This window comes from Pristis pectinata, chromosome 19, assembly GCF_009764475.1.
Source record: "Pristis pectinata isolate sPriPec2 chromosome 19, sPriPec2.1.pri, whole genome shotgun sequence".
Classification (NCBI taxonomy): Eukaryota; Metazoa; Chordata; class Chondrichthyes; order Rhinopristiformes; family Pristidae; genus Pristis; species Pristis pectinata.
The window spans coordinates 27,658,318-27,685,509 of record NC_067423.1 but is presented as its reverse complement, the minus strand read 5'-3'; the positions used below and the strand labels follow the sequence as shown (position 1 = coordinate 27,685,509).

Below are 27,192 nucleotides of genomic sequence, written 5' to 3'. Positions count from 1 at the left end.
TGCACCAGTTCTTAAGCTCGATTTTTTAAAAAGTCCAAAGTCTTTTGTCAATGTCACAACCCTTTTCTTTCGATATTGTGAGAGCTGTCATTCCTGCTTGTTGAGCAATTTAGATATTGACAGAAGGGCTGGTGAGCTACCCAGCTATCACAATCTCACAAACTTTAATGACAGTTTTCTTTGGTACTTGACAGGATTTTCAAACTAATAGCAGGATTGTTAAAGCAGATTTGAGGAATGGCTACTGACAGAGATGAACTGACGATGGAAAGGTAGAGTTCACCAAACCCCAAAGCTCTGAAGTCAGAGTAATTTTGAGGGAGATGAATGAGTCAATAAGCTCTGATGAAAGGTCATTGACCTGAAATGTTAACTCTGTTTCTCTCTCCATGGATGCTACTCTGCAGAGTATTTCCAGCATTTTCTGTTATTTCTGAAACAAAGGAACTTGTTTTGTCTACAGTTCAAATTATTGCTGCAGTGAAGAATCTAGTGACATTTAGAAATGTCAAAGAAGCACTGATGAAAACAATCCAGTGAGTGTAGAATGCCAGAGAATGATTGGGTTTGATAAGCTAGTGGGAAAATTGATTTCTGGTCCATTTAGGAGGATAAAATGAGTATCTCCCTTAAAATGTGATGGCTGTACTCTGTATGTTGAATGACCTTTAGCCTACAAGTTATTTCATCTTTATATATTGAGTGATGTTCTGTATTCTCTGATCCATCTCTGAGTTTGAGTTGTAATATAAAGGTTAAAAATAGAAATAAAAGTTGCAACCATTCTAACAAAGTGGGGAAAAAAAACTGCTGTGTAAACTACTTGGGTTATTCAGTTGCTCAGTCATAGTTAATTAATTCAGATTCTGGCTGTTTTTTTTCCCTTTCTCATTAGGCATCCTAACAAATGGTAGCCTTATTTTTGAGCTGCTGCTTTCAGATGTGTAAGTGCTATATTTTGGCTTTATGCCCTAAAGCAGATTGTTTACTCGATGCTTTGCATAAATTCTTCATATGTATAAATCTAATTTGACAGTGTTCTCACTTATTTGTTCCTGGATGTGTATAACATCAACATTTGCATTGTCTTTGGCTTCTGATGCTTATTTATGACTAAAACCAAACCTGACAGAATTTTACCTAATTTTTGTTGTATTCAACTTCGGATAGATTTGATTTTTGTTTTCTGCCCATGCCCCTCAAATTATCTAATAATTATAACATTCATTATGCAATTTTATTGTATCATGCTCCTCTGCTAACTTAATTATCTATTCCCCACCACCTAATTTGAAAACCAGAGTTGAAGCTATCTTTTACCAGTGTTTAAATGATTGCATATTTTACATTAGCAGGTGAAAATCTGAGCCCTCAAAATTTTTGAATTATGTCTAGAATTCTTTTACATTCATCAAAGGCAAATAATGCTTGCTGTGAATAAATTGCTCGTTCCTCTTTTATTACTGTTTTTTAAGTTAAGGACTATCTCTTTATGGTCCTGATTAACTCTTGGTTGTATGCTAAGGGCACTGCAGTTTTACAGGTTTTCATTGATTTTGTGTGCATCATTTAAGTCATGGTACTGTCTTCCCGGTTATCAATTTTTATGTAGGTTCAGAAATAACCTTTTAACATGTACACCATTTATTTTGAGCACACACATCTTGGAATGTTAGGAGTATTGGACATTGTGGAAAGTCACTGTGGCCATGACATTTGTTTTCCTCCTTTATAGGTGATCCTTTATTGCCAAGTTTGACTTCTTTTCACTCCAACTGGGGAATGAAAGATGCCCATAGATGATTATTTTTAGTCTGGAAGGCAGTAGCATACTAGCCACCCTGTGGTTTTGATAGAGACCTTGGCCCAAAGACAAGGAGCTCAAAAGTAACGTGGAGGTTCAGCACTACTGCATGAAATTGACATAAATAAATATAGATCTAGGCACACACATGGTAGTACACACTCTGGCAGACCAGCTCTGACTGAACATGTGTATGCACATAGGCACCTTACACTGACTGCTGAAACACACACTGCATTTGGGCTATGAGCTTGCACATGATACAAGCACCTTGCATGACTGCACACAGATGCAGGCACCTGCCCTTTGTTATTGGGCATGAATATGTGAGCCTGTAGATTCCGGCAGTAATATGAAGGACAGCTCTTCAATTCTTTAGTACCAAATTCTTTGCAAAAGTCATATTTGTTGATACCTAGTCCTTGGTTCTGTAATGCATTATTAGGATTATTCAGTCTTTCCAATACCATTCTCTATAATGTTCACATTTGCCTCAGTCCTCCTCTGACGTGAAGCAGGTGTGAACTTTAATTAACAACTATTCCAATTGTCTGTCTTGGCACAAACCCATGCCCTCACAGGAGAAGCATATCCTACATTTATTCTCTTTTGTTGGAAGAAAGCTTTTCAGCTGAATGCAAATTATTAACAGAAAGACAGTGGTGATCTTAGGATCCTCTGTTTAAAAAAAAGTAATTGTGATGAGTTATGTATTTTTTGCTTGCAAAGGCATCTTTCTGTATCATTTTACCCTGGTTCAAGAAATTGAGAGGACATCAATGATTGTAAATTATGTTCTCTGTATCTTCTCTGAAAGGATTAGTTAATCCATTTTTTATCTACTGTAGTATAATCATGTGTGAACACTTATTATTTGTCTTTATAAACCCTTCAAAGGAATTTATCTTTACTTTTTGTCATCAGAAGTTAATCTGTTAAAGAATTGGTTGATCTACGAAAGTTAGGAGAATCTATTTAGGACATTAATTCCATTATATTGATAAGATTAAATAATGGTATAACAGCCAGAAAGGAGGGAATACAACTTCCAGTTGTCTCTCCCAGCTGAAAATATATTTTGCAAATGAATATAAATTGATCTTCAAAGGCCGCAAGGAAATGTTGAAAAAGATGATCTCTAGATAATAATTGTAAAGAATTTGTGTGGAGCCAGTACTGAAAATTGACTCTCACCAAATATTGTGGATGCTACAAATCTAAACTAAAATAGGAAATGCCAGAAATACTCAATTCAGGCAGTATCTGATAGTCATTGAGCGATACAGCATAGAAACAGGCCCTTTGGTCTACCAAGACCACACCAACTGTCACTGTTACAATAATGCTACCGCAATCCATTTCCTCTTTATATTCCTGTGATATGGTAATTTCTTCCCCAAGTTTTACTCTACCCCAGGTTCCTGTATTCCTTTATTAGGCCTAAGTTGAACACCAAAGTGAGTGAGCAAGACTCACTCCCCAGACTCCTTTTACATAAGTCTTGTCTTTTGTTCTTTGCCTCAATTCATTATTTGATACAATAGTATCAGCATTGTTGCAAGATCTGGCAAAAATCTAGCAAAATTGTTTTACTAAATTTTTGGATTTCCTGCTTTCACAATTGTTTCCACTTTGACTAGTCGTAATCCATTTGCATTAATTTTTTTAGCCCAAGGTATGCTTCTTTCTGTACAAAGGCGCACATGCTGCTTTGAAATTTAAATTAACTACATGAACACTTTCAATATGCAAACATTTTCTTTGTTACTTCTGGGTTATTAGTACACCTTGATTTCATTTACATTATACTGTCTTGTCTGTTGTCACTTAAAAGCTCTTAAGTGATGTTTTCACATTGCAAGGTAGTTTTGTCTTAGAACAGATCCTTGTATATATTAACTTACAAACATTGCCAACTCTCCTTGCCCACTACACACATGACAGGTCTGGTTTGGTGAAAACTTTGATGCATGGTAATTCTGTATATCAATCCTGTGAAATAGGTGAAGGGTGCCGCTCATGAGCTTAAGTGTCACCTTAAAATCACCACATCATTAGATAGTTTTATCAGTTTTAGGTGTTGCTGAGTCACTCTGGCTTTTCTTTACCGTTTATTTATTTATTATTTTCTTTACATTTCATACCAATGCATTTAATTCTATCTCTTCAGCGTGAGGCTAAGGCTCGTAGTAGATCAGTTTTTCACCTGGCTTGATCTGGATATCAACATTATAACATAATATTTGGGTACATATCTGGAAAACTATCCCCATTGTATATCTATGTGACTTTTAAAGGATCCATCCTAAACATGCCTTTTCAGCCAAGCTTCAATTTTCTGAGTCAATCTTTACCTATTGATGTTGGCTGATTAATGTAATTGGCTACAGCCTTTGGTTGTTCTATTTGCTATTGTGACTCAGTAAACATTTTATCTGGCCTGAAGTTTTCAGTTCCTCACTTGAATGCATTTTCCATTTCACTGTACTTTTCATTGGTGATATTTTACCACTGTGAGGCATGAGCTCATCACATTGGCAGAGATTGCAGCATGTATTGCTCCCGTGAATAATATCAAAAGGTTGCAAGATGTAATGAGACACTCAGCAATGCTGTTTGAAAATCAAGAAACCTGAAGATGCTAGAAAGCTAAACAGAAACAAGATGCTGGAAAGACTCAGCAGGTCAGACAGCATCCGTGGAAAGAGAAACAGAGTTAACATTATGCTGAGAGACGAGTGATTTAAAAATTGAGTCTGGAAGTTGTAGAGAGATGTGGATATTTTGATGGAACTTTTGGAGATCCTTTAAGTCGTACCTTGTTGCAGATCTCGTGGGGTTTGCTCATTGTTGCTTTACGTTATAAACGCAATAGGTTGCACCTGTCACAGCATTTTCGCTCAGTAAACACCAAGTTGGCCTCTGCAGTCTGGTGATATTATTAGATCTGGGTCTGAACATTAGACACGTTAAGATGAACTGTTCTCTGGTGTACATGTGCTAATTTCCCAAAGTGACTAATTGACCCAGAAATGATTACCAGTATTATCTAATGTGTGCAAAGCAGCTTTCATATGCATAAAAATGATTAAATTGTTCTTGTATTTGTATTTTACTTTGGACAAATTTCTTGCATTGTAAAATTGCAACATGAGTGGAGGTGTTATCTCCTTGATGACATCACTCGTGTTGCAATTTTACATACAAGATCAGATGTGTGATCCTGTGTGCTTAACAGCTTTGATTAAATTTGCTCATGGATTAAATGGCAACCAAGATTGGCTCAGAGTACACAGTCCAAAAATCTCTCTCACTGCTGAAGTTATCAAGAACTTCCTTATCCCTTTATATTCACACCTGAATTCACTCTGCTGGCCCCACTCTATCTATCCTACTCTTTGTGAGAATGGCATGAAACCTCACCCAAACTATTCACTCAGAAATCTCGCAAGCTGCACTGTTTTCCATTTCACCTGTGCAGTTAGGATTGTATTCTGTCCAGCTCACACTTGCCAGTAACAAATCAGTGTTAGCATCACCATGCTGAATAACATTGCCAACTGACATGTCAGTAATCTTGCTTGACAAAGTCTTTTATTGCCTCCTTGTTTCACAAGGTCCATTCTTTCTCTCTGTCAACTTTTACTGTATGTGCATTATGCACATGTTACTTGCCTAATTGTGGATAATTCTGGTAATATTGATCATGGAGAGCTGCTAAAGTATGCAATTGTGTATTCAGTTTTCTAACCAGCACTATGCATGTGCATGTCTGTCATACCTATGTCATGTATTTACATACTGGAATATGTAGGGTATGTGACAGAAGCTGCAGTACAGCAATGCCATCAATTTTCACTACTTGGTGAAAAACTATTACTTGTCTGTGACTAATGTACAGTGTAAATATTCAGATACTTGCATTCTTACTGTATTTATCTTTATGGAGATTATATGGATGTTGAGTGACTGTAATCCCTTAACCACTTTGTATTTATTGGTGTCAGTGCTTCTCGAAAGGTTGAAAGCATTACTTGAAAGACTCGAAAAGAATGTAAAGTCCAAAATAGCTGAGGCAGTGATTTGTGCTGCCTTGGGCAAATACACATTCAGTCATCTCCAGCTCAATTTCTCCCCAAGGTAAATCTATCAAGTCATGAAATAACTGCTGAAGTAGGCAAACTAACAAGACCATAATCTAAATGTTCCTTATAACTGCTTAACTACATTAGTCATTTGAAAGGCTTGTTGATGATGCTGCATGGGCAGTAACCATGATGGTCCAGTGCAGATAATTGTGCTCCTTGTTACGCTAAATGACATGGAAGATCGGTGGCTAAGCTGATCTCAAATAGATGGTAATGAAGAAATTATAATTAATTTTTGTGTTCTGTGGATTGAACAGAGGAAGAAGCATTTTGTCATGGTGTTTGTTAATGGTATATTCTAGGAATAATTTAAGTATTTGACGCGTGAAATATTTATGTTAGAGCATTTTCTAATGTCAAAGGATGTTGGTATGCATATTTTATGCACGTATCTTTGAAGTTTTAACTTGTATTGATTAAGGATTGATAGCTGGGGGAAATTTCTGTATCCTAACTTCCTTGCCACCACTGCACTGTAAAGATCCCAATGGTCTAACTTTGAGTCATAGAATTATTATGGCAACAGGGGAGGCCATTTATTCCTAATCCACACCAGCTTTCAGTAAAACAGTCCAACCCATCATCCCATTTTATTCATGTAGCCCTGTACTTATTTTCCCCTTGTGCCTATCTAATTTCCCTTTAAAATCAATGATTTGTCTCTGATTCCATTGCTCTGAGGCAGCCAATTCCAGGTTATTACAGCACACTTTTCTTAATAAAAAGCTTTTCTTCACACCTTTTCCAGTGTTGCTTGCCCAAGGCCCAGTATCTGTGCCCTGTCCCATATCTCAGGAGCCATCTCTCAGTGAAGACTGACCTCAGTGATGAAATTCACCATCACCTTCAATGTGTAGTGTTTGTTTGATTGAGGAAAAGGATGTTTGAAGATCAAGACCTTAAATTTGGCACAAATAGTCCATTGGAAAGCAGTGATCCCTGCCCTCCTGTATGCTTCTGATACTTGCACAGTAGGTGTTTTAAGGCATTGGAAAAATAAATTAAATGCTGCATCTGAAAATCCTCCAGGTCCACTGGAAAGATAAGCAAACCAACAGTGTGCTGTATCCAGGCCAACGTGCTCAAAACTGACATCCTGTTTAAACTCAGTTGGCCCTTTTGAGCATGTCAGGTCATTGACATGCCCACACTGGACTCACAAAACAGACCCTTTGACAGGCTTTTTCACAGGATGACATTACCTGAAGAAAATATTCAAAGGTGCTCTCCAAGCCTCCTTGGGTGGAAATAATACAACATACCCACTGATTTCTAGGAAGCCATGGCCCATAATCACTGAAAGTGGAGAAGGAGCACTTGGTATGGCACTGAGAGTCTCAAGTCCAGGTGCTGGGAGCACAAAGAAGCCCAGTGTAAATGGCAGAAAGAATACATCCCCTTAAATCACTCATCCACCTATCCATCAGACAATTCCTGTCCAAGTGAGGAAGAGTCTCCAGTTTCCACAATGGTCTCATCGGTCACCTCAGAATCCACAGAAGTGGAGTGGAAGCAAGTCATTCTTGATCCTAAAGGATTGCCTGAGAAGAAAGATGTCTTCCAACTTCAAAGATCTATGCATATGAACCCCAGGACCCTCTGTTCCTGTGCATTCTTTAGGACAGTGCCACAAGGTCTACATTGCTTCTCCTTATCCCTTCTGCTAAAATGTATTGCCTCACAGTTCTCTGTATTAAATTTCATCTTCTGCTTCTCTGCCTATTCTGCTTGCTTGCTTACAGCCTGTGGAGATTGATTGGAATTAACTTATTGATACGCCGTCATTTGGTGACATCAGAAAATTTTGAATTTTTACTTTATTTTGTTCTTTAGCAGTCAACCATCATATCAGAACCATTTCTTTGTCTCAGCCAGCTGCTGTCCTGGTGCACCCTGATCCTTGAGGGAAGGAGATGCAAACTTATTATGGCTGACAACTGTTTTAATCATTTAGCACCAGATCTGACTGGACTCCATCAAGCACTCTGAGTTCTGTTCTCATTTACCAACACAGTTGTCTATTCCAGAATCATTCTGTAATAGTAAAAGAATGCCAGGTGGCTTCTCTACTGCAAACTGTTGTCTTAGATCTCCTTCTCCCTTGTCACTGCCACTCTGGCTCCAAGGAACTAATGAACAACTTAAGCAGTGAGATTGAGGCCACCTGGTCAACCTCTTCTGCAGCTCCCTCCCCTGGCCCATTTCGCTAAATTGCCTCTGCAGTTTTCCCTAATTCGCTTTTCTCCTCTCAGACATTTCATAAGCCATCTGCCTCAATAAAATGTTATTTGGCTTGGTGTTAAATTTTGTTACATAACTCTTCTCTGAAGCATCTTGGGCAGTTTTACTGCATTAAAGGTGCCTTATGAATATATTTTTATGGCCAAACATTAAATTTTTAACAGCACAAAATCAGCATTAGCATCTAGCATCTAAATTTTTTATACTGTTATTTGTATTTTGACTATTCTAGCAATACTTCTGCAGTGTAAGGAAGCCAAATTGCTGTCAGTTTCAGTTCATTTTGCTTTAACTATTAATCAAGGGTCTTGCACACTTCCAGTTCTGTCCTGTAATTAGGAATTTCTTTCTTGAACATGTGAAGGAAACAAACAATTAAGGTCTTTTAACAGCTGTGTTTGTTTAATGAACATTATCACTGCAACAAAGCATTTGATAGAGCTTTAGAACACTAATTCTCATGATATCACAAGCAGCATTTTTTCCCCAATATTAAAATGTTGAAAATAGCTTTGTACCATTTTGAGATTTAAGTTATTCAAGACTGACTATTGGTACAGTAATAACCATAATATGATGAACTGTTCCTTAGGACAGCTGTTATCGTGGTCACGAGTTTTTAATGTCATTTTAATGACTGATATCTTCCAAACTAGTTCATAATTTCTCAAGGGTTTACTATCACTATGGGTCACTTGATAAAACTCCTGCATATGCTAAAAGGCCATCTGATCAAGTTCCATCTGGGACTTGAACGTAGGTTAGGTTTTGAATTTTATTGCATTGTTGAGAGACTCCATTGCTGGTGAACCCTCATTCAGTTGGAATGTTAAATGTTGTTATTGGAGGGATGAAAGGTTGCATACAGGTGTGGGAAGCTCCAAAAATGCCAGCTACTATCTTTCACACAGTTGACATCATTTAAAAAAAAATGAAGAGAAATGAGGAGAGATTTCTTTAGCCAAAGGGTAGTGAATTTATGGAATTCTTTGCCACATACAGCTGTGGAGGCCTGATCATTGGGGGTGTTTAAGGAGGAGATTGATAGGTATCTAATTAGTCAAGGTATCAAGGGATATGGGGAAAAGACCGGAAATTGGGGCTAGATGGGAATAGTTTAGTTTAGCTCATGGAGCAGACTTGATGGGCTGAATGGCCTACTTCTGCTCCTTTGTCTTGTGATCTTGTGAAAATGGTGACTCCCTGTGGAATTTTCTTGGATATTGGATTCTCCACTTGTTTGAACAACAATCAGTGGACTTTCCTGAAAAGCTTTGAGATGGCATTAACACTGCACAGATATGCATATCTTTCTTTCTTCTCACGAAGGGGAAATGAAGTTCACACCTGTGCATACTGCTGTTGATAGGGTTAGCCATTGGAGCAGTGTAAGCTATTTTTGATCCTTTGCCTGCTATATTCTAGTATACTGGAACTTGATTGTCTTACTTAATTTGATCTTGCTCTTCCTCTTCTATGAAGTACCACAGCCTGTTTCTATGCTAAAGGCACCATATAAATGCGGTTTATTGATACCAATTAAAACTCAGGTTTGCCTTGTGGAGTTTCTTTGATTCAGACCAGCATCTTGGATGACTTGGCTCTTCCAAATCGAAAATAGCCTACTTTGTGCAAGTTTTCAAAAGGATCTCAGCAGGTTTCATACTAAAGGGAATATAAATTAAAGTTCTTCATACAATTTGTCAAAATACATTGTCAGTTTTGAAACTATAAAGCAGCTTTGCCCATTTACAAGTCCATTGGTTGAAGTGATGTTGTTTCTATTTATAAAATTAAAATGATGGATGGTGTCGGAAAGGATTATGGTTTAGAGAATAATTTAAGCACAAATATGGACTAATGACAGGTTCCACAGTCAGGGGCCCAACAGAAACATACAAATGAGTCTGAATAAATTGTTGCACAGCACTTCAAATAGAAGACTACTAGAAATATATTTAAAACTGTTGCCCTGTGATTTATTTAGTTGCGTTGTCAATTTTTTTGTTTAAAATACATAGGCATTTTTTTTATTATCTTTCTGTTTTCTGTTCAGAATATATTGGTGCTAGGTAATAATGAGGACCTTCTCATGTGCAGTAGTGCACAATCAAACTGGATCCATTAGTTTGAAACTCTTACTTAGAGGTCAGATTAACCATTGTTTGTTGTGTAATGAAAACGTACTAATACAGTTGCAGTGGCCCAGTATTTTCTGTCAGTAGCATGATAACTATGTTTGCCACTGACCTTGAAGAAAGCTGCCTACTTAGGGCTGGAGATTGCTCTGGGGTGTTTTCCCCTTTCCCTGTGCAGTAGTTGTCAGGCAACAGTAGTATCATTAAGCATGGTGAACGGGTGGTGCATTGAAGGATTCTCTTAATTGGCAAACAAAAGAATAAAATGCAGAATTTGCAGGTGAGATGCATCTTCACAATGAGGATATGAGCATGTGCATGAGAGTAAGAAACAAAATGAAATATAATCAAATTTTTCTTCAAGACATTAAGAAATAGTGAATTAAAAATATTGTTTGAGGCAATGTCGATCTATCCCTTAAAAATTTGGGGTGTAGAGTTGGTCCTACAATAGTTCATGACTTGGTATGATATTTTAAAACGTGTACATCATAAAACAAAGCTAAATATTTTTGTAATTTTTTAAGGAGATAACATGAATTTCTGACAAGTGCTTCAAGATGTTCAAGTTTAACAGTGTACATGTGGTGGATGTTCTGTTCAATTTCAAATTGTAACAACAATTAATGCTAAGTTTCATTAGAACTGGAAAATATGTGGTATGTAAGTCAGTGCAGTGAAGTATCTTCTGTTTGTTGCATTTCTTGCTCAATTTAGATTTCTCTATGTGGTCCCAATATCTTAGCATTTTTGGATGCAAGCTTTTTCTCAGTTGTAAAACATTCCATCATCATAGCATAGCACTGAGGACTCCATTCCTGCACTAACCTATTTCAGCCCTTTAATTGTGTAAATTTTGTTTCCTTCAGCTTGGACTGGTACAAGGCAAAATAGCAATGTGGAAATGGTTTGTTGTCAACCTTAATCAGAACAAGCTGAATTGGTTGTGTGGAATTTCTATTTCTCTAAATTCTGAACATGTTCAAAAAAAAGGAAACGTTTCCCCGATATCAAATGTATGGCTCCCAACCTACAGCCTTCATTTGTAGAAAATGTTTCCAACATTTAGTGATGATATGTATATTGTGATATCTGGTTATATCTGTTGTGGCTAGTTTAGAATCCCAATTTTATATCATGACACCTAATTTCAGAGGCAAGTAAAATAATGGCCCTGCAAATGCATTCACATGAAAGAAAAACTGAATCCTGGAAATTGGGCAGCAGCCTTATCTAGTGAATTAGTTGCTCTATTATCCTTTGATTGCAATTAGACACTATGGTACATCATTCACTTATTTCGCTTATCCGCCACACAAAATATTGAAACTCATCTTTGCACTGCATCAATATTAATGTTGGGTTTTTAATGAGATCCACTGTTACTTGAACTGTGTCTAAGCTTTCCAAAGTGATGATTTGCTGCTATCTTGAAACTTCTAAGTAGTAATTAAATATTAAATCATGAGTCTAGCTTCAGCTAGATGCAGCAGTGAATCATGGAGTTAGTACATTATCCTATGATCTTATTGCATTAGGATAGAATATTAGATACAGATTTCCTACCTAAAAATACGTTACCATGCAATCCTGCATGGATAACAGCCTATTTGTTACTCTTTTTGCAGCAGAACACTTTGATGTCAACAAAGAGTAATCCACATAAGAACCCCTAAGTATTTGTTTGGGATCAATTGAGGACACAAGGGAACAGAACAGGGTGAGAGAGGGGCAAGAGCACATTGATTTGTGGATTCAAAGCACTTCTGTACACACTCAGTGAGTGTAGCTGTCTGTGTGTGTGCATCTTATGTGTGTGTCTGTCGGCGCAATATTGCATGTTACCTCCAACAAACTTCCCGCGGGAGTGAAGCTAATCTGCAGAACTGTTCACTTTAAGGTGACTACGCTCTACAACCAAGGTTACCTGAACCTCAGTTGTCAAGCTGTAGTATGCAGACCATGTTTGCATATGCTTGGAGACTAAGCTTCAATCCATCATTCACCCAAGCATATGAGAGGATGGACTTGGCACAAATAGTCTATCAAACAGCAACGATTCCTATCCTCCTACATTTCTGACATTTGAACTATCTACAGAAGGCACCTCAATGCATTGGAAAGCTATCGCCAGTGCTACCACTGCAGAATCCTCCAAATTCACTGGAAGAATAAACAACCTAACACCAATGTCCTCTTCCAAGTTAATATCCCCAGTATTGAGGCCCTTGTAACACTCAGCTTGGCTCCTTTGGGCAGGCTACATCATTCACAAGCCTGCCACTAGTCTCACAAAGCAGACATTCAATTCAAAGTTCTGCCATGGGAAAAGAATACCAAGCAGGCAGAGAAAAAGATTGAAGGATGTGCTCAAAGCCTTCTGGGGGAAAAATTGTCAGCATTCCTACTCACGTTTGGGCATCCCTGAATTGTGATTGTTTAAAGTGGAGAAGCAGTATTTGGGATAGTAGGGAGACTGTGTTGTGTTCGTGTATTGAGAGCACACAGATGTCTTGCATAAACAGCATGAGGAGTACCTGACCTCTCAAACTGTCCACGTGCTTATTCTGTGAGGCACCACCTACCCCATCTCTGAAGAGTGTGGTTCCCACATTGGTCCTCTTCAGAACCATAAAATCATAGAGGAATCAAATTATCCTCAATCTGAGGAACTACCTGAGAAGCTGATCTTGTTTTAAGCCCATAAATCACAGCTTAGTTTCAAATTGACTTGGATCTTGCCATTGGAGCCAAGCTAGTGTTGGAGTTGGTATGCAGCAGTCACTCCACTTTACAGGAAAGCATACATGAGCATGAGCTTCATTAGTTGACTAGATAATCAGCCACGTCAGTCCAAGGATCATACTTATTGACGTATTAATCTGTATCCTGCCCTTGTGTACCATTTTGTTGCTAATTTGACTGTGCATTTAATTGTTCAAACATTTGGGTAACACTTGCAGATTTATAGAGGATGTAGGAATCAATACACTCTGCATTTAAGCAGCAGTTTATAAAACACGATGAAGAGCCATGTTACCACCCCCACTCTGCAGTCCTTGGTATAACTCATGCCCACTTTGTAGGAGACTGGGGCCAGTTCTATTTAGGAGTTTACTAACTAAGACCATCCCAGGTTCTATCCCAATTAAGGTGGTATCAGTTAGTGAACTCCTTTATGCTGCCATGTTTCTCTCCACAGCCGGCTCTGTTTTGCTTCTCTACAGCCCAATTCTTGGAAAGGGAGTCTCTTTAATGCCACTATTGAGGGCAGGCTTTGGGTTTATATTGACACTGGTCTTCTGGTCGTGACCTTGCCAAAGGGGAGCAAAAGTTTGCCCACTTCTGATCTCTGCCATCTGAGCAACAAAAAAATGACTTGGTGGCTCTCAAGATGACTGAATGCTTTAGTCTGGCACTTTTAGCTTCTAACATTAGGAAGGACTGCTTCTCATGGGTGCTGGTGTCAGCATCCTTGGGGTTGCTATTTAATGTACTTAAGCTAATAACTCTGCAATCCCATAAATTGGCTTCTGATGGTTTGGACAGATATCTAATGTTTGCAACTACATAACCTTGATAAAGCACTGGCAGCCACTGCCACTTTAATTTTACAATTGAGGATAGTACCACTGTAATTATAATTAATATGGCCATTTTATACAAACTTGTATCAAGAATATTTGTGATGTTCCATATGACTGTACTATAGTATTGAATTTTTGCATGTACTGGATATTGATCTGGAAAATGCTTTGATTTATGTCAATAAAATTGCTATAGGTTTTCGTTAAACTTAGTCAATTATATACATTTGCGATTGTTGCAAGACTGCAAAAAGTACCTTTGTAAAGCAGAGCTGTAGACTCATTTAAGTTCATTAAAATTTCTGGCTTACTTAGATAAATTTTGTAGTACCGTTATTGCACTTGTAATACAAACAATCGTAATGAAAATCAAAGATTCAGCCTTGTATTCCACATTGTGTGAAGAGCAAGACTGACATGCTCACTGGTTGTACATTGAATCTAGTTGACTTTGATCCTTTATGCTGACGGCTTAGTGGTGGCACTTGTTATAAAAAGGAAAAGCAGAAGGCAGTACACCATATGCTTATACATATATATTGTATCTGGCAATACACTTTTGCTTTTCATTTGAATGGATTTCAGTGTGTAAAACTGCATTCTATTGAAATATTCTTTGTGTTTACACTGTGCCATAGCTTTGCTGTCATTAAAAATGGAATTACTGAAATGGCTTGTGTATGTTAATGAGCTTGTCTCTACTTTTAACTTTTGCATGATTGCTTCTAATTTTGTTCTTATTCCATGGCAAGGCTATGTTTTAAAAGGAAAATTCAAGGAAATCTATCCAATTTCTTCCTTGTATATTGTATTACTCATCCTGATTTCTAAAATATTATTTGCTTGAATTAACCCTGTCGTTGTAACAGCCGCACTCATTAGAATGCTGGAGTATAACATTTCATTACCAAAGGTTGGTGCCCTCTACTGCTGCTCTTCATCGACAGCAGAATGTGGTTTGTGTTTTTGCTCTTACATGAGATCCTAATTCTTAGCAAGCCATGATAAAAACTAGTTTGAGATCAAGAAGAGGTGCATTGCAATTGCCATTAGAATCAGGGTACTTGCTTTGTCTGCAATGAACGAGACAGTTTCCTTTTAATCTGTATCATTTCAGGAGCTGAGAAAGTTTGGAAGCCAAGTATAGACTCATGTTATGCAAGTAAATGCTGACTGACTGCCTTGGAATTTTGTTGGCAGGAAGTACTGTGAAATTATTCACTGAGACAAAGTGCAGTTATATCTTGCATCAGTTGAGTGAAATTCTTATACAGGTTTCAAGTTTTAAAAGGCACAAAAACAGAATTTTGCCCCATCTTCCTGTAAATTGATTCTGCCTCAGGACTGATGGTGTAGCCAAAGAAGAAAGGATTTGTATCTGCATTGACCTTGGAAAATTCCCTTCATGGTAAACTAAATTTGCCTTCAAGTATTATTGCGTTGTGATGTAGGAAATACGATATATACAGCAATTAAATGCAAAAGTGACAGGGGTCTTGAGTATAAGGGAGCTTGTTCATTCAGTAGCATGCAATAGAAAGATGGGTAAGTATTTGGAAGCATTAAATATACTATCCATCTGTTAACATGGGATTCAAAATCAAATCTAAATCTCAATTTTTAAATTACATTGCTTTGGATAGAAGACCCATTGATTTACTTTTCAAACTACCCTTTGTACTGTGATTTTTGTACTTTGTACTGTGATTCTAAAAATAAAGGCAATTTTTTTCCTGATTATAATTCATCCAGACTGTTTTTGCAAACCTACCATAGTTCACTGATCCATTCTGCTGCCACCCCCACCATCCTATCTACATAAGGTCTCCTCTACCAAAAAGAAAATTGCCTAAATTCCTGATTTTTGACTATAAATGGCACTCAGTAGATTTGAAATCCTGTGCCTGCTAGAAAAGCCAACATGACTTCTAATTCTCCTCAATTTTTTCCCCAAGTTCCACTCAGCATTTTAGAGTTTAAGGATTCAAAGGAAATTATTCCTCCTCCTCATTAAAGACTCATGTTCTTGAGTCCTCCTTGTAATCCTTCTTTGGACTCATTCTAAAAGTTCTTCATCAGTAACCATACCAGTTGTCATCACTTCTTGCACTACCTGTGACTATTGAACCTAGCCAACAGAACCCCACAAGTCTCTTTCCTGCTTGTTATCATTTGAAATATAATTTTCACACCTGTCTAATGGCATTAAATTACAATGTTTTATGTTTCTTAGAAAGATGATAAACAGTGACAGTGAGTCTATTATTGACTGTGCTGTTAACTGCTGCTCTTTCACTCTGATTAGTTTCCTGTGCACTACAAGCCTTACCTGCCTTTCAACCATAAGTTTATTCACTCTTGTACTTTGCACATTTTTTGCGATGTGGGCATCACTGACAAGACGAGCACTTATTGCCCTGGACAAGTTGTGAAGGGACTCCCCCAGTGCTACTGTATGGTATATTCCAGGCTTAAAGTGCAGTGATATGTTACCAAGTCATGGTGGTGTGCAACTTGAAAGGAGCGTTACACTTGATTGTCTTTCCTTGTGCCTGCTGCTCTTATCTTTCTCTGTGAAAGAGGTGGTAAGTTTGAGAGGTGCTGCCAAATTAACTTGAGAAAATGGCATTAGAGCCACTGTGTGTAATTCAAGGAAGGAATGAATACTTAGGGTGTTGGAAAGGTGCCAGTCAAGTGGACTACTTTTCCCTGTGTGGTGATGTTGGAATTTCGCTCATCCAGGCATGCTCTTCACTTGTTCCTTGTATTGGGTGGAAAGGCATCTTTATTCTGATTGATCAGCCTTTGACCTTTTCCATTAAAAATTGAATCCATTTAGAACAGTTCGCTCAAGTGTTACCTAAGTTACTAGCAAAGGAATTGGAAATTTCCTCAACATCATTGATTGGAAATTGACAGAGCAGGAAAAATTCAAGAAAAGCAAAATTTCTCACTGTCAGTTGACAGTCCAGCACAGCATTGAGGGAGCGCCGCACTGCAAATTGCCTCTCCTTGCAAATCTCATGGCATAGTTTTGAAGAAAGCAGGAGGAGTTATCCCTGTGTACTGGGTAATAATTATTCCTCACTCAAAATTATGAAATAACTTATTAACTGGTCATCAATACATTACTGTTTGCAGGAACTGATGAGCACAACTTGGCAGGTGTGTTTCTTCTGTGGCAAATGCTGTGGTCGACATTTCACAAGAATTTCATTGGCAGTCAAGTAGTTTTGTGCAGCCTGGAAGGGACATTATACCTACTCTATAAATAAAAGGCTGCCTTTATTTTAAACTGTTGTCTTTTGTTACTGTGCATTCCACTTACTTATTTAAATATAATTTTCTGTCCCTTCAATATTAATGGTTAAGCAAAATAGTAATGTAATAATTAGACCATTTGCTTGTCCAGCAAAACTCTTACCTGTCATAGATGGAAGGTTCAAGGTACACTTGTGCCTTCTCTTGCATTTAGAGAACATTTAATTATTATCCTCCATAATTTCTACTGTATCTTACCATTTTATTCTTTCCCAGTTTTTTTAATTGCACTGGGGTCACAATGACATAGCAGGTAGTGTTATGGATTAGGTTACTATTGGTGAATGTCCCTTTAAGACGTAGCACAGTATTGTGTGTGTGGCGTGATTTACGACAACAACAGGAGATAAGGACGTGATGATGTTTTGGAGCAGTCAGTCAGAGAGAGAGAGACACCTGCCTGCTGGTCTCTGTATCGATGGATGGAAAACAATAACTGTGTCTGTCACTACAGTCCACGTATCGATTTTTGGAATAATCCAGTGGAGTCCACTTTATCGGTACCCTGTAGAAGGAAACGGGTATTTGTGTGGATGACACATCTCGAATGCCTTTCAGGGTGGCAGATACTTTGGAACAAAGGAATGGAGATCATCAGTCGTATGGGTTCCATCGGGGAACAGTTGGATTTCGTAATTACTCTTTCTCTCTACATTTCCTCTTCAGTCAATGGTGGTTTTGCAGAGGCCTTTGCTCACATTTCACCTTACGTCTTGCTGAACTGAACATTGAGAACTATTCCTGGACTTGGAGTTTGGGAATTTGCCACACACACACTTCGAGTTTAGTTTTTGGGGTTAATGTTTAAGATCTAACATTTTTACTTCTAACATTCTAACATTTTTTACTTTTATTTTTCTTATTATCGTAAGTAGTTATTAATAAAATAGTTCTTAACACTTATACATGACTCGGTGTGTTTCTTTTGTTGCTTGTACATGACTGTAGCCTCACAGTTCCAGTGACCCAGATCTCCAGTATTGCACACCCTCCCTGTCACTACATAGATTTCCCCTGATTGCTTCAGTTTCCCACATCCCAAAGATGTACTGGCTGGTAGATTAATTGGTATTACCCTGGTATATATATGGCAGTTGGAGAATTGGGGTGTAGTTGATGGGCATATGATAGAGCACAAGTAACAGGGAAATAAGTGGAGAAAAGGGATAGATCGGATTGTTCTGAAGGCTGGCATAGACTCAATGGGCCAAATATTCTCCTCTGTCATAAGAAAATATGAGAAACATTGCAAGCATTTTGTTTCTGCCAGATATCATCATTTTTCTTTTTAAAGTGGTTGTACTTCTTTTCATACTCTTCCATTCAACCGATATTGATTTCTTACTTAATTTTAGTCCCCTCAAAGTCTGTACTGAAAACCAGTGTTTTAATAGCATTATTATCTATTCTTTCCTCTTATAAACCTGATAATTAACTACCAAATGATCAATAGACTCGCCCAAAAAGATTATTTGTTCCAAGTCACCTTATTATCCTCTCTTATTATCTTTTCAATAATAGGAATACATCCAATATTGCTTTCCTTTGTGCATTCTCTTACCTTGTTTTTTAACAAAAAAATTGAAATTTTTTTATTAATTTCATGCACATATTGTTCCATCTGTTAGTCCCAGTCTATGTTAGGATTAAAATCTCTTTGTTTATTGTAAGCTATATTATTTCTCCCACTAACATTTCTCCTTTCTATCTTCCAGATCTACTCCATCAAATTCTGTGTCGATTGGCAATTCTTTTTTTTCTTAATAACTTTCCTGATAGATGTCCTCTCACTCCTTTCAATCATGCTCTGTTCTCAAAGCATAACACTCCTGCTTAATTGCACTGTATTTTCAATGTATTTGCCTAAAACTGGTGTAATTGTCACAATAAATGGGAAGAGGGTAACTGATTTGTGCGTGTCTAGATGTTGGCGAGTGGCGGCCTCCCCCTCCAAGCAGCTTTGGTCTCAGTCACTGTCAGTGAGCCATGGCAAACTAAGCTTCATAACTGTGCAGGTCCCACCTTCTTGTAGTTTCTTCTGGGCAACAGCCTTGGGGAATTCCAGGCATAAATTCTGTAGGGTGCCACAGGAGTTTATACTACTTGTTGCTCTAGAAGCAGGCTGTACTCTCAAATCTGGCTACTCAAATTCATTCCCTGGGATGAATTAATACCATCAGGATAAACTTACTGGAAACTCTCAAAGGTCTAAAAATTAATTTAACTCTTTGGGGGCACTAATGGGAATATTGCAAGAGGTTGTGCATTTAATTCCATAATAGTTTAATAAGGAGCTCATTATCCCAATCTAACTAGGAAATAGTTTAAAATAAATAACTTTGTGTTATTTCAAATCTGGTTACTTGTGAGTAGACTGGATTGGCACTGATCAATACAATCTTTTTGTGATAATATTATTTGCCACTGCGTTGATCAAACTTTTGAGTATATGTCAATGTATACTTTTAAAGCAAAATATTTAAAACACTACCAAATGCCATTGATTTATGGCATACTTGTATTTGGTGATATGAAAATGAATTTAAAATCAAAAATCAAAGCAGAAGGGCATTTCAAAACGGGTGTGATTTTAATGACGAGTGGAAACTTTCCGGGCTAGGTTTCAGTGAAGGCTGGGTTAAATTGTAATTGCTTTTGCTTCTAGCATTCATGATATGCCTTTGTGCATTCCTTGTGTTTCTGACTGTATCTGCTGGACAGCTGAATAATTACTGAATATATGTCATGTATAAAATGGCTAGAATGAAACAAATTAAATTTCAGTATGAATCAGAGGATCTAGGTACTTCAAGTGGTTGCAGTTTTCAGATCCTTTCTTTAGTGTATTCTCATGTAATCATTTATTTCTGAAGATAGCAGAATGGTCCAATTAGTTTGTAGATGCTGAAATTATATTTCAGTGATTATATTTTCAAATGATATGTTGCATTTTCCATAGCAGTACAGAAATTAAAACTAAATGTCAGGATAGCATGGTAAATGTCCTGAATTGCCTCTGCATTCAAGATATTCAACAGACAATGATGGTGGACCCAAAATGAGCGTGGAAATAATGAGACTTCAGCCTCAAATACCAAGTGGATGATCTGTCTCTTCCTCCTTGTGTGATCCCCACCATCAGTTCAGCCAGTCTTTGGCAAACTCGATTCTTTAAGTGATATCAAGAAATGGGTGAGCTCACTGGATACAGAATAGGCAGAGGACCCAGTGACCTTGCATTTATGATGCTGAAGACTTGTGCTGCACTTCCAACTGCACCTCTTACCCAGTTGTTGCATCACAATTGCCATTATCAGACATATTACCCGTCTATGTCCTGTTCACAAAAAGGAGAATCAATTACTGCCCTATCAGTGTACACTCAATCATCAGCAAATTGATAGATGTTGCCATCAGTGTCATCAAGTGCCACTTACCAGTAATCTGATTTTTCCACAAGAACCACTTGGCTCCAAACCTCAAACTCTTGGTTCGAAAATGAACAACATTTTTTATAGATGAAGAGCAGCCGATTGTGCTGGATATCAAGGCAACGTTTGGCCAAATATGGCCTCAGAGTCTGCTAAAATTGGAATTGAGGGGAAGTTCTCCAAAGGCTGATGTCATACTCAGCACAAAGGCAGATGGTCATAGTGACGATGTGGGTCTCCAGCAACCTTCATAGAACAGCAAAGAAAGCAGGCCAAATCCACAATATGAGCACTACACCATCATGGTTCAGAAAGGCACTTTTAGGTTTGAGCAGTAAATTCTTGCCTTGTCAGCAATACTCACATCCTGCAAAGGAAATAATTACATTATTATCACTCCTGCTGAGCAGCCTCTGCAGCAAGCAATGAACTGTTGGAATCAGATCCTAAAGATAAATGGTGTGGATAGAAGAAAGGATAAACTAGATGCTAGCAATGACAACCTAGAGTTTTCTTAGTACATTTAAGACCCCAAATTCAAGTTGCTGTTGAGAGTTTAGATAGCTTGGCAATGTTCTTCTTGGAGCCAGGGTAAAGGGTAAATTTAATAGGTGTGTTTAAAGGGTATTGATAGGCTTTGATAGAGCAACTAAGGAGGAACCATTTCCACTGTTAGAAATGTTCATAAGCACACAATACAAATTTAAAATAACTAGAAAAAATGATCTGGAAGTGCTGTCTTAAAGGCTGCCAAGGGCAGATTCAGTAGCAGTTTTCAAAAGTGAAGTGGATATATTTGTAAAGATTGAAAAAAAGAGTTATTGGAAACAGGACTGGAATTATTTGACAATGGCACTTTTAAAAGGTGGCCTAAGTTTGGTGAGTCAAATCCTTTTTGTACCTCCAGGATTCTGCATGATTTCAAAAGATTAGTGCATGTGCAAACCAAAAATATTGGAAAGTGTAGTCAGCATGTATTTCAAAAGGGAAGGCCATAGTTCATGAACTTTATTAAATATTTTGAAGTAACAGAGTGGACAGGGATCATGTAGTTGATCTAAATTATTGATGACCTTGTGGAAATTTAAATATGTTATCACATTATGGACTCGTGACAAAGGTTGGAGTATGTGGAGTGAGAGGTCACAGAAAAGAACCTGTTAGTGTGATCCTACCCGTTATTAAAAACTAGATAAAGGCTTTGGAACGAGTGCAAAATGATTTCCAAGGTTGATAACAGAATGAGAGAAGACGGAGGTATGTTCCAGAAGGGATCTTCAAGATTACAGAAGGATTTTCTGGGATAGACCTAAAGGAGGTGTTTTCTTAACAGAAGATCCAAGTTCAAAACCACTTGGAGTTTACAGCAAAGGTAGAATAGGAATACTAGAGAGTAGTTAGAATGTAGAATTGTACTGCGCAGTAGTTGAAGTGATCAGCGAAGGTCCATTCAAGAGGACATCAGATAAGCATATTAGTGGTGGGGTTGGCAGTGATAGAACAGAGCTTTATATTGATAGAAACAGAAAATGCTGGAAAAACTTGGTGGGTCAGGCAGCATCTGTGGAATTAGAAGCAGTCAGTGTTTTAGGTATGCGACCCTTTGTCAGAACTGGGGAAGAGAGAGGTGCAAGTTAGATTCAGAAGGAGAGAAGCTGGGGGAGGGATGTGTAGAACAAAGGGAGTGACTGTGATGGGACGAGTTGAGATTGCTTAATATCAGCAGCTACCAACACTTTAAACTTCTTGCTCAGTGTAATGTGTTATTAATGGGGAGGTTTATACCATATAAATCTGGCCTGCTGGGCAGGTCCCACAACTTTACCCTTTATAAGTTTGACCTGCTGGGTTGAGTGGCCTCTTTGTGTGCCGTACATTCGAGACAATGTGTAAAATTAATTTGCATTATTAATGGAATACGTACTCTTAATTACTATCTAGCTTGTTACAGCAATGTTCTAATTAACCATTTTGCCTTGTTCACAGCCATTGCAAATCCACTGCGCAGAAATACTTCTCATTTAGGTTAGCATTAAGAACATGAAGTAGTTTGCTGAATAGTGTTTGCTCCCCGTAGCTGAAAGTTGACATATTATCTTTGTAGAGCAAAGGAGAATAACCACACACCTTTTGTGAGATCAGGCAGAATATAGGTATAATTAGTTTTTGTTTAGATGCTAAATTTGAATTGTCATTTTTTAATGTAGTCTCATTAAACTAAATTAACTGACCAGGAATACCACATATGGTGAGTTAGTTTTATTTATTATTCTTTAATATATTGTGCTAAGTAAAGACGATGGACGTTACCTTAATGTGCATACCTGATTTTAAACAATTTTAGTCTGATACAAGCAGCAGGATTATCATTTAAACCTTTCTGGAAATGAATTCTAGTCATTATAATTCTCAAATATCAGATGAGATTTTCGCCAGCTGAATGTACAGTTCTGGATTTCATTTACAGTAGTTGATTTATTGTTCTAATTGTATATAAGTTTCATGTTGCACCTACACTTTTTAGTACTTAACTGTGGCACTTGTTCACTCTATTTTGAAAGTTTTCCAAAACACTTGTGTTATCAGAAATTTTCTTTGGTTTCAGAATGGGCGATTTTCACAGTTTATTATTTTTGTTTTGTTTGTTACAGGGACTTATGATCCTTCTGCAGAATTTACCCACAATGCATTGGGGGAATGAGGAGATCAGCATTCTTCTGGCAGAAGCTTACAGACTGAAATATGCATTTGCAGATGCACCAAATCACTACAAACGATAAAACCAAATGGAAAAAAGAGATGTGTAAATGTGAAAGCTCTAGTTTTTCATCTATATCTCAGATTTTTGTCATTATTATAAAGCAACCCCATTAACTTGGCATGTTGTACTCATTGCAGAAGTTGAGTTCTTTTGTTCATTTGGAAATAAAAAGCATAAATTAGTATAATGTATATTTGTCACAATAATTACACCAAATTACAGGCACAGACTTGAGGAAATTGCCTATGTACATATGGAGAAAGTGATAGTGAAGGGATGGATACATTCCTTCACTTAATAATAGGTTATTTTCAGTATAATGATAACTGAGGCTTTCCAGGTTTTCTTATGAGGATTGGTTTTATTTTTATCTGTCTCTGCTTAATTTTCGGTCTCTGAACTGCTTTACAACAGTGTTCACTCGAGATTCTGCCAGAACGCAGACTGTAGCAAATATAGCTGTGCCACACAACGTACGCGGTTGGAAAAAATCTTCTGGGTTACTTTTTGAATTTCAGGGAGGGACTTCCATTTCAAAATTAATAGCATCCACATATTTAGCATAACTGAATTCAAATAAGTTGACTCAACAATATGATTATAAAATCACTGTTGATTTATTATAACTGTTTACAGAAGTTGAAATAGTGCCTGACATCAAATGAAATGTATCTATGGGTGAAATATTTATGATTTCTCTATTAAAGTCTCTATTACTAAATACATGTCTGTCTTCAAATGGAATATTGTATTATGATCAATTATAAACTTTTAACATGCAGACTGATTCAAGATTGAAAATTAATAGTGTTTCAAATTGTTTATTTTTTTCAGATGTAATGTTTCCCAGTTAATCTATCATATTCTAACATACCAAAGACTCCATGATAGCACTTAATGTCTGTGACTGTCACATACCCGTACTGGAATAGTAATCCGTAACCTTTGTCGTACCATTTTTTTCTATTATTTTTGTTTTTCCATTCCTTCCCCAAAACCTATTTCAAAGAGAGCTGTGCGAAGGTGGTTCTCACTTATAACAGACTCTTGGCTATAGCAATAGAACTTTTGCAATCCAATTAAAAATGTGCAGTGCAGAGCCTATTTATGTACATGTTATTTACATTATTGTAAATAGAAATGTGATCTGTAACTAAAATAAACAAAGGATAAAAAAACAGTTCTGTTTAAAAACAGTGGCTTCATCTAATAAAGAAGTTGATTTGTTTTCAAAAACATCTGCTGCAAAAACTTTGTCCAGTAACTTTAAATCCTGGAATTAGATGTGTACTGAATTTGCTAATTCTGAAGCTTAATTTCTTCACAGTTTTCCACATATTCCAGTGTAAAAATGTCTCTGAATTATTTTAAATTCTTTTGAGTTCCAGCAATTTTCACCCATTTTCCATCATTAACATGTTTTTGATTTCCCTTGTGCTTTTTAAACTTCTCCATGATCAACCATCAATTGAGGAGTTAGTGAAGTTCAACTCGAGCACGATATGAGTTTATAAAAAGTAAAGTTTAAAGACTGATGCAGAAGTGTTCTTGTGTTTGTGAAGCAAAATGACCATTTGGTAATTATAGTTGAGCCACGGTCTTTTTAAATTGATCTTAAAACCAATCAAGGAGACAGCTTTATTCAACCATTGAAGCCACTTTTCAGCCAATTCTCCCTTCATATCTGCTACTTTTTAGAGAAACACCTGATGGAAGATAATATATATTGAAGGCAATCATGAAACTTGCTTGCATCTAAAATATGTTTAAAGATCTTGGAATACCATATTTTGCAGTTTGTGATATCATAACAGTCCAATATATCCAAATTGCTGGACAAGCACACATTATTTGAGGGCAAATTCTGCTATATTTTTATCTGGATAAAAATTGTTTTATTTTAAACAATGGAAATACTTAAAATGTTTCTTGAAATATTGTGTTAAGATTGCTTTTATTGCCATGGGGTGAAAATAACCAAAAAAGATCTCCAATTCAAGTATAAAACACTGTTGCCTAGAAATTGGATCCATTTCTATTTTATGGTGACTTGTGCATTAAAGCTGTTTGTCACACTTTAAATCATGCTGGAAATCACTTCTGGGTCAGTTAGTGACCATCAGGAAATTGGGCTTGATACTTACAGCCGCTATTCACCTTGGTGAGATTGACATTTGTGGATGTTTTCCTTCGCTCCAAGCAGAAATCAGAGCTCTTGGGAGAAGTCTGCAAGCTTGGCTATTTTTCTTAACAAAAACAAGAGTAGAGGGAAAGAGATAGCAATAGAGGGTCTGAACTGTCCTGCACCTTGAAGCTCCCAGCCTCGCTTTTCAGTAGCTAATGTTGTGTAAGATGGTTCTCTGAACCTCTGTGCACTGATTGCAACCACTTTTTAAACAAATCACTTGTGTCTTTGTGCACCCATCACTGATTGGATCCACCCACAGCACAATGTCCTGTGGGGCATTCCATAGCATCAGGGATGCTCAGTCACATTGGTTTGCCCTCCCTCCCCTCACCTGAACCAGCTTAATCTCACCTCCATGGCAGCCTTTTATGCTGCTGCAAAGTTACAGAGAGTGTTCAATATCTCAGAATGGTGACAGCGTGGCCTGTTGTCATACCAGGTTTGTGCAAAAGCAATCCAGCTAGTCCCACCGTAGTGCCTTCTCTCCCTTGCAAATCATTCCTTTCAGATAATTATCCTGTTGTCATTTAAATATTACAGTTGAATCTGCTTCCACTGTTACCCCCTCCAAGGAATGCATTCTGACTCTGATCATACTGTGTAAAATAGTTCTTCCCATCACCTTTGGTGATTTTGACCATTCATCTTTATGTCCCTTGGTTCATGAATGGGAACAGTTTCCCTCCATCTACTCAGTCTACACCCTTCTTGGCTTTTCGATACCTCTCTCAGATCCCCTTGCAACCTCTCAGTTTCAAAAAGAATAATCACAGTTCCAAAAAGATAATTCTCCTCTGCACCATCTCTAAAGCCTTTAGATCTATCCAAAAGTGTGTGAACTGATGTGAGACTCCAATTGTGTCTGAACTAGTGTTTTATAAAGGGTCATCATAATTTCTTTGCCCCTGTACTCTGTGCTTCTATTGGGAAGTTCTTACTTTGACCACTCCCCTGCTACTTTCAACAATCAGTGCAGGTTGACCCCCCAGATCTCTCTGTTCCTCGCTGGCCTTGTTTTATAAGATCTGACGCGTTTCCCAGCATGTTGTGGTTATAAGCTCTGCAGACAGCTCCTGTTGGGAACTCTGCAGATGAGCTTTTAGTGCACGATTTGGAGAAGAACATTTCTAAACTGATTTTTTTTCACCAACTTTTTTTTTGTGTGTCACCTAATTGGGATCTGGTGTTATACTCACCAAAAAGGGATGAAATCCAATTTCTAGGCCATTATTTTCCTATTACAATCTCTTAAAGGATGAGATATAAAAATATTTAAAGCTCACAATAGGCAGCACATTGTCATCCATAGAAAATAAATGTAAGCAGTTTTTTTTTAACAAAAAAAGGATTATCTGATCTCTCCTTGATTTAGTTAAAATTCTGTTGTGTATATTCAATGGTGTCATTGATTGTTGAAGGTTTGCTTTTTCATTTCTTCAGCTGAAGGGAACTCTTGTAATGGCTTCCTCTTGTCTTTATGATTCCTATGGGACTCAGTAGTAGACTGAGTGTGCAGTCCTGCTAAGCAACTGGTTCAAACAATTTTAAATAATGTGATATTTACTGCCATGGT

At 37.4% G+C, this 27,192-nt stretch overlaps 1 protein-coding gene across 5 annotated transcripts in view; it reads left to right on the top strand.

Annotated features, from left to right (window-relative positions):
- The window catches only part of tbc1d22a (TBC1 domain family, member 22a), a 243,135-nt gene extending 218,468 nt beyond the window's left edge, over window positions 1–24,667 (top strand). For 4 of the 5 annotated variants that reach the window (XM_052034185.1, XM_052034181.1, XM_052034180.1 and 1 more), the window contains one exon: window positions 23,322–24,667. In XM_052034185.1, coding sequence (XP_051890145.1) covers window positions 23,322–23,450 — 129 coding nt within the window. In that variant the 3' untranslated portion in view covers window positions 23,451–24,667. Of the gene's footprint in view, window positions 1–895; window positions 945–23,321 lie in introns of all 5 variants that reach the window. The other variant, XM_052034184.1, reaches the window with a different exon arrangement.
- The last annotated feature ends 2,525 nt before the right edge of the window (window positions 24,668–27,192 follow it).